This window comes from Magnolia sinica, chromosome 12 (genome assembly GCF_029962835.1).
Source record: "Magnolia sinica isolate HGM2019 chromosome 12, MsV1, whole genome shotgun sequence".
Taxonomy (NCBI): domain Eukaryota; kingdom Viridiplantae; phylum Streptophyta; class Magnoliopsida; order Magnoliales; family Magnoliaceae; genus Magnolia; species Magnolia sinica.
The window spans coordinates 74,971,127-74,979,980 of NC_080584.1; the positions used below are offsets into that span (position 1 = coordinate 74,971,127).

The window sequence follows — 8,854 nt, forward strand, 5'->3', positions numbered from 1 at the left end:
AAGCATTTAACATAACATTACTGGAATCCAATGCGAAAAGAAAATTTACTTTCTAAACATATTATCCTATTTTCATGATGTATCATCAAACTGCAGTAAGAAAAAATGGCTATTTCCAAGCAATACAATTCTCCCTTAATATGAGGATAAAAAATGAAAAACAAAAAACAAAACAAATTCACATAAATAAAAAACTACCGTCAAGGTTTATTTACAAATAGAACTTTTTACCATGTCATTATAAAGATAATTAACACAAGCTCTCCAGCAATTTTTTTGGGAAAGCCCTAATCCTTTTCCCATTACAGATTTTAGGAAACCCCTAATTCCAATATTGTTTCTCTATAATCAGCGGATTTGTAGATCTATAAACAAACAAAAAAAAAAACCGAAATCTCCATTTGAGAGAAATGAGTACCTGTCAGGGAAGATGTGAAGGGCGGGAGCTGCTGGCCGCACCAGCTCTGGAGACAATGATGGTGGCAATGGAGACGATGCGCCGAGAGGGAGAGGGAGAGGGAGGGGTAGCACGAGACAGGGAGAGGGAGAGGGAGAGGGAGAGGGAGAGGGAGAGGTAGCATGAGACAGAGAGGGAGATGGAGCAAGAGATGGAGAGAGATAGGGCTAGGGAACGGAGAGAGAGAAATAGAGGTTTTTTTTTTTGGCGTGGATAGGGGTAAGACGGACCATGGACGGTCCTGTCAGGGGCTCCGTGGGGCCCACCATGATGTATTTTGTTTATCCATTCCGTCCATTAATTGTAATAAATAATTTTAGTAGGTGATCCAAAAAATAAAATAGATTGAATTCCCATGTGGACCACACCATTGGAAGCACATGTGATTTAATCTCCATGTTTCCTACCATGTGGTCCACTCTAGCATTTAATATATCTGATTTTTGGTTTCATCACCTATAATAATATTTCAAAATATATGGACGGCTTAGATATAACATATATATATATTTTTGTAGGCTCTATAGAGCCCCTTACACCACCGCTAATTATTAATGGTATGTCAACTCTTTATTTTTAATTAAAACCGTGGTAAAAATACCTACGGTTTATATCCGTAGCTAAAAACTAACGTGTTCTGTATAATGGCCCCTTTGTTGGCAGTGGACCCACGGTACTTGGTGATGTCACTCCATTAGCCAGTTTTGCTACTCAACCTGTAGTAGCTATTCCACTACTCTACCGGATGTGGGATAGACTACTAAAGCCTCTTGCAGGAATTTCCTGCCCTGGAAATGTAGGTGGGGCCCACCTCATGCTTGTGAGAAATTCACCTCGTCCATCGGTTTTGTGAGTTTATTTCAGGACATGGGACTGAAAGTGAGGTAGATCCAATACTGAAGTGCATCCAAAAAGTGGGGCCAAAACTATTATGTCCAATATATGGGAAGAAATTGTTGCCATACTTGTACTACAAATCATTAATTTTTTTAAATCTATTTTTATGAACAATAATATTTTAATTTTTTATTAAGTATGAATAAAATATTTTTATTTTCATTTAATAAAAAATAATTTCTTTATAATGTAAAATATTTTCAAACTAGAGATGGGGAGAATGTGTCAAATTAACGTATTTAAGATATTTCAGATGTTTGTTAACAAACAGGTTGCTTCAAATTCGGTACTTAGTTTTCAGACTTCATCTATAATTACCAAGCATGTTTTTTGACTTCTGATTTCAGAATCCGGCTTTAGATTTCAGAGTCAGGCTTTAGACTTTAGATTTAACAATCGGGGCAAATAACTGGTTCTGATCACCATGGGCCGCACCACAGCTGTTGAAACCTCCCCGAGGTCTACTGTGATGTTTATATTCCATCTACACCATTCATAAGATAATTCCTACTGCCATAAAAATATTAACCTGGTCCAAAACATCTATGGCGGCAAGAATGTTTTGACTGTGGATTTTCGATTCTCACGGTTTCCTATCATGCGGGCCAATTGTGTTTTGGATCTGCCTCATTTTTGGGCACATGTCCTAACATGATCCGAAGAAAAAGGATGAACATGGTAGATTTCTCACAAGCATCACGGTGGGCCCCCAGCTTCTGGTCTCAAAAGGTTCCTGAAAATCCATGTCCTTGTGGATTGGATGGCATGACCCAACTGAGTTTTCGCAGGCAAGAACGTGGTATGGCCCACCTGAGTTTTTGCAATAGTTTTCTTTTGGGGTGTTAATTCATTCAGGTGGTGTCATCTTACCAGTAGATTGGTTGTCAAGACAAATACAAAACAAGATGACCCCAACAACATCTGGAAATTATGCTTAAGGGGGAGCATCCTCATCCAAACTGTTATCTGTGCTGTGGTCTCCTTGAGTTCTAGATCAGCATCATTTTAGTCTGTCTAAGGGTAAGGTGAGAAACTCATACACTCGCATCTCCTTACTTCTTATAAGATCAGTTTAAGCATTGCTGGGTTTCATCAGCTGGCAATGGAGGAAGAACAGTTACGAGTGTCAAGATCAAGGTTGAAGTGGTGTACCAGGAGCCAGAATGTGTCAAATACCATATGCTATATGGGCCATCATAAGAAACTTTCTCCGAAGGGATGATGGTTCCCATCCATGTTTGTTGATGAATTTAGAACAATGAATAGAAAATTTTCAATGACTCACATTCAACTTTAGAATTCAAAGAAACAGTAGCTTATTTAAGGTAGTTAAGAGAATAAATCCCACAATCTTACCCATACTACACAATGTCTCATATGGGAGGATACAACATAATCATTTAATCTGACTGATATAAAATGGTAAGAATTATTTGAACTTCAACCAACTAAAAGTTCCGTTAATTGGAAAAATATGCAATACTCTGTTCTAAAGTGGGAATGTCTATCTAGCTTCTATCACAGAAATAGTTACATCATTATTGGAACAATTCTCTGTTCTGTTTTTAGATGAATTCTCCTCAAGCCCCCTTCTTCCTAGAAAGAATGCTGGTCGTTTTGGATTAGCCAATGTTGCCATTTCGTTACTAAGCATAGAAACAATGTCCAACATGGTGGGTCTATCCCTCGCACTTTCCTGCACACATAAGAGTCCCATTTGGATGAATCTCAAAATATCACAGCCAGTAGATGTTGAATCACCTAACATTGGGTCCATCAACTCCGAGACCCTACCATCCTTCCACAATTCCCATGCCTGAAACAATTACATCTTTCTTGGTTGTAAGTCATTGTTAGATTCCAAAAGGAAACAAAAACAAGGTGTTCTGAAACATGAAACCAAGATGGTAGATTTGTTCTGGTTACTTACATATCCGAGAAGGTTTAGAGACCTATCAGAATGATAAAAGCTGGTATTCTTCTTGCCACTGACAATCTCTAGAAGTAAGACTCCGAAGCTAAAGACGTCAGATTTCTCCGAGAAAAGGCCCTCCATTGCATATTCGGGAGACATATAACCACTGGAATTCCACCATTCAACAAAATTTCAATTGAAGTTGGACAATCTGATGGGCATATTTATTATGGGTATATATACAGATGTTTTTGTCTTTAGGTGTAGATTTGTACTTGTGAGTGAATTTACTTACTAAGTTCCAACAATCCTATTCGTATTTGCCTCTGATTCATTTCGCCCGAAAATTCTCGCCATGCCAAAATCTGATATCTTGGGGTTCATCTCACCATCCAAGAGAATGTTACTGGCTTTAAGATCTCTGTGAATAACTCTCAATCTGGAGTACTTGTGAAGATAGAGAAGCCCTTGAGCAATTCCATCAATGATGTGGATGCGTTTTCCCCAATCTAAAAGTTTTCCCTGGGTTGGATCTGCATCAATTTTAGACTCAAATATATAAACGGGAAGGTATTTTAGTGTACATGGTAGAGAATATCCTACCAACATAAAGGAAATGAATGTAGATGAAGTTGAAGGACGGGAGCTCCAGATAGTCCATTTCTTAAGTAGTGTTGTCCCATCCACCATACACGTGGTATATGAATTTATTGAGCTGGATCATTGTAATCATAATGTTCATTGTGGATGCAGCAAGTCCCAAAAATCACACTAGTAGAGTTTGGTTAAAAGAAATTGGTTCCGATCAGTGTGAATTAGATGACCAAAATCTGATGACTAAGATCATCTGATTAGTATGAATTTTGAGTCATGATCCATCTGGAATGGGGCGAAGATTTGGATGGTTTGAAAAGATTGCATGTATGGCACATGTACTGTGGATGAGAGACAGCAAATTGAGAAATGATTCCAAACTATCACCATAATATTGTGTGGAGTTGGAAAGTGTCAAAGAGCAACGAACCAAAGAGGAGGAAGTCAAGGCTTTTGTTGGGCATGTACTCATAGAGCAGTATCTTTTCTTCTCCTTCAATGCAGCAACCCAAAAGCCTAACAAGATTCATGTGTTGGAGTTTGGCAATAAGTATAATCTCATTTTTGAACTCTCCTAGCCCTTGCCCAGAACTTCTTGAGAGCCTTTTCACTGCGATTTCTTGTTCCTCGTGCAACCTACCCTGAAGATTGTCATTTGTCATCACCATCTTCTATTCAATATCAATACCCTAATTGGTGTGTACTTCGTGTGTTGGTGTTTTCCAATAAATATAGTCCTGTTAAAGCAGAGTTATTTTGCTGACACATGCATGGAAATTTGGCAACTGAGTATGTTATTTATGGTAAGATAAAGGTTTTGTTACCTCTACACTAACTTTTAGAGAACGAATCAGCTAAGATGAATTATTTTTCTCTACTTTTCAAATGATAGTTATAGTTCGAGAGCTTGGTTAGGATTTGCTTCTTCTTAGAATTATTTTCCTAGTGAGTCTATGAAAAGCTTGATAGGAAAGATGAGTAGTATTTGAAAAGGTATTGGTGAAAACAAAATTACAAGATCATTAGTAATTATTTGAGCTAAAGTAGTGTATCAGTTTGGTCTCATAAATACATTTGCAGAGTCGTTTAACTGGAGGGAAGAGGTGGCATGAATAAGAGTGATGTTTTCTTTATTTGCTTTATTTTTGTCTTTCTTTCTCATGATTTTCAGTGTCATGCGATGTATTTCTGAAATATGGTTTATGTGAATTTCAATCTCTCTCTCTCTCTCTCTCTCTCTCAGCCAAAAATAGTAAATGTCCAATTTGGCCTAACCACATTATTCCCCTAATTTTTCTAAGCCTTTTTCATGTTGGGCAAACTCCTAAAATTCAAAGTACCAAAAGTTATAATCAAACTAAAACTTATTATTTATAGTAAAAATGAAAATAAAAAGGACTTTTGACCATCGATCTGATGTAATCTCGCAAATCCAGCATGGGCAATCTGGCGTAGCAGGTTTGGTTGGCTAAAGTAGCCTCTCCTACCCCAAAATCATATATGATACGCTGAAAAACTCGTTCTGGTTTCCGAGATACTACTGTTTTAAGGTTCTGACGGTCCTGATCACTTGCACCTCCGATCGGGCCTTCTCTGGTCCATCTTTGCCATGAAAGTGTCCACAACCCGCGCTACATTACTTTCGTTCAAATCCCTATGCAGAAATACATGTCATTTCTTATTTTCTAAATTGAACTAGTGTCAATGAAATATGGTTACCTTATAAACAGGGCCAAAACCACCCTGCCCAAGCTTATTTGTTGGAGAGAAGTTATCGGTAGCAGCTACTATACTGGCAAAACTGTATAGTGGCAACTCCAGACCCTTCCTTCCATCTTCTCTGAGCCTATTTGCATTGATGAATTCCCTGTCATCTGACCCATTATCTCCTAACTCACGCAATAATACTTCTTGGCTTCTTTCTTGTTTCCCTGGTTGATAGCAAAACAGTTGCTTCACTTGATGAATCAAAATATCCATTGCATAGTTCATGACTAAGAGAATTTTTACCTTTATGTATTAGCTTTCGCCTACAGAAATAACACATAAAGAAGCCCAGTAGAAGGATGGACAGAGAGATTGTTAGTGCACTGATTACTCGTTTCCTCTTCTTCTTTCCTCTGTCTGAACTTGTATTGTTTTCTGTATCTGAACATGTATTGAGTAGTATAAAAAAGAATGCATGGTTGAAAGCCTTTGCGGTTCACAGCACATGCATAACATATATATATATATATATATATATATATATATATATATATATATATATATATGTAGAATCAACCTGACTGAGATAAAGTTGCAGTTTCCGACTTTTACTAGCATAAGAAAACAAACAAATGCACAATTAAAAATGATAAGTGCAAACAGGAAAAAGAAAATGATGATGAAACGAAAAAATCTACCAATACGAATGGCTTGTTGTCAAGAGTAAGTAGGCATACCAAGCTCTGAAGCAGAGAGACGAACATAAACATCAGGGACATTGCCGAAGGTCGTCTCATGAATATTTATCAACTCTCCATCCCACAAGGAACATCCGGCTCCGTTATCATAAGCAATACAAAAGCAGTTTCTCCTGCACTCAAATTCGCAATCTTCTGGGCTGAGACTCGAATTCCTTAGAACTTGAGGGTTACTAGAAAAAGCCATGCCACTCAACCGCAAGAACCTAACTTGATTCCCACAAGTCAGTTCTGTTCGCCTCACGCACCCCTTTGATCTATCACCTGAATCCCAATCTCTTTGAGAGTAAGGCTCAAATCCGTGCAAGCACGTGCAAGGAGAGTCTCGCATACCCTCTTTGCAGATACCATAAGCCCCACAAGGAGCATAAACGTCACATTCCGCTCTTGGTTGAGTCCAAAATAAATTCCAATTTTGGCTGCTCTCCAGCCATGTCATTTGCTTGATTTGCCCAGACACGTCCATCACCAATCTTGAAATTATATTATAATTATTATAAAGTGAATAAATAAAATATGTCTCATCCTCATTCGATATGTAGCTGTAATTGAAGACATAACTTCTTCTCATTTCAGGAATCAGGCTGAAAATCTGCCCGTTCCAAGTGCCACTAGTCCAGTAGTTTTGTCGTCCTCTCCGTATAAAAAACTGGGCCGATCCATTGATATCCATTCCCAAAGTGTAGTCCCCAGGAGCGGGGTCATCTTCACTTGTCCATGAAGAGAGGAACCAGCTGTTTTGCCCACTCTTTCTATTCAACCCCAGTTTCATGCCAGGGAGATACGTATCGGTAGGATAATCAAAGCTTTGCCATATGACCCGGCCTTCATCACTCATCAGTACAAGGTTTCCGGAATCCAAGAGCCGAGCACTTGTTTGATTGGTAGCAGAATCAAATGACACCATGAAGTTGCTTCCAATCTCATCCAAGATCATCAGATTCCCATTGTTGCTGTTGATTGTAAGGACACCAGATGAATGCGAGAGCGGGGCTCTCCTATTGGCAACCCATACAACCGTTTGTTTTGTGACTTTCTTGTACCATATTCCCACATAACGATTCTTGGACTTTCCGGGACGGAAGAAGCCCAGCTCGAAAACCTCACCAGCAGAAATCAAGGTCTTCCCGTCAGGAAGCGGTCGGTCTAGTGTGATGGTATCCGTCGCGTTGGAAAATCGAATGCAGAGGCAGTAGAATATGAAGAAGCCAAGAAGAATGAGCAGTTTGCCGGATTTGCTTTCCATCATCGAATGAGTAACGAGCTTGCAATTCGCCTTCAATGGAAGGTGATTGAATGGCGCCTATGACTGATGAGTTAAGGAAAAATAATCCAATGGGCCTGATTACCCAACCAAACAGCCAAATGTTCAGTGGTGAATACTGAAAGCTTATGACCACTTCTATAGCCAGTCTGGAAGATGGTCAAAATACTCGGCTACTTGAATTGACTCCGCCAACGCAGATCCGAGTTGGGGCTAAATGGGTACAACTCACCTGAGTCAGGGGTTATCTCAGACTCGTCTGATACTGAAAACAGAAGTTGTGAGTAGTAAGTGAAGACGAATTACAGGATATACGAACCGAGTCTTTACACCAGATACACAGGTACTCAATTCGGAAGTAGATTGCCTGTGACCTGGGCACAGAGATATATCCGTGGCTGTGTGGGGCTCATAGAGATGTCCGTGACTAATCCACTCCGTCCATTTGTTTTAAAAAACAACAAAAGGGAAAGTTGCTAATAATCAGGAAGATCAAGTACTCAGGTGGGCCACACGAAACGAAACAGTAGGAACAGAAATGCCGACAGTTGAAAAGTTCCTGGAGTTGACCATGATGTTTAAATGCCATCCACACCGTTCATTGGGTTGTGACCACTCAGATAAACCATGAAGCAAATATATCCTGATACAAAACTCCTGTCACCCCAAGCATTCAATCCTGACTGTTTTGTGTGGTATAGCCCACATCAGTTTTGGATCCTCCTGATGTTTAAATTCATGTCCTATTGTGGTCTTGAAAAACAGATGGATGGATGGAGTGAATTTCTCAGTGACATCTCTGTGGGCCCTATACAACCGGGAGTACAGGAGTATCTGTGCGCCCCAGGTCACAGGCAATCCGATTCCCGTAACAATGTCAATTGGGCCGATCGATTACACAATCGAGATCGCTATTCTGTTGTTTCCCATCGTGATAGACTAGTTCTGGAATAGTCCTTGGTATGGTAATTGCAGACTTTCCGTAGGTGGCCTACAAATGAAGGGTTAAGGAAAGAATTGCAGTGAAAAGTCCTAGGACGTATAATGGTTACGAAAGGATCTAAAGCGAAAAGGCAGAGGTGAGAAGCCAGACGGCAATATCCCGGATTTCAAGCATAGCCCCATTTGTCAGGATTGACGACGGACGTGAATTTCCTAGAAGCCAGGAGAACCTATGAAACAAAATCAGATTTGGGGTGGGTCCTTGCTCCTGCTCGGGTGGTGGACTCCCAGTTCAAGGGTTCGAGTACCCATAGGTGGTG

At 39.7% G+C, this 8,854-nt stretch overlaps 1 protein-coding gene across 1 annotated transcript; it reads right to left on the reverse strand.

Annotated features, from left to right (window-relative positions):
* Nucleotides 1–2,675: 2,675 nt before the first annotated feature.
* Nucleotides 2,676–7,845, reverse strand: LOC131220256 (G-type lectin S-receptor-like serine/threonine-protein kinase At4g27290). Its single transcript, XM_058215211.1, has 6 exons — nucleotides 6,308–7,845; nucleotides 5,583–5,857; nucleotides 4,294–4,504; nucleotides 3,565–3,802; nucleotides 3,285–3,435; nucleotides 2,676–3,170 (listed from the first exon to the last, which is right to left on the reverse strand). The coding sequence occupies exons 1-6, from the start codon at nucleotides 7,575–7,577 to the stop codon at nucleotides 2,859–2,861; spliced, it is 2,457 nt and encodes an 818-aa protein (XP_058071194.1). The 5' UTR covers nucleotides 7,578–7,845; the 3' UTR covers nucleotides 2,676–2,858.
* Between the last annotated feature and the right edge of the window lie 1,009 nt (nucleotides 7,846–8,854).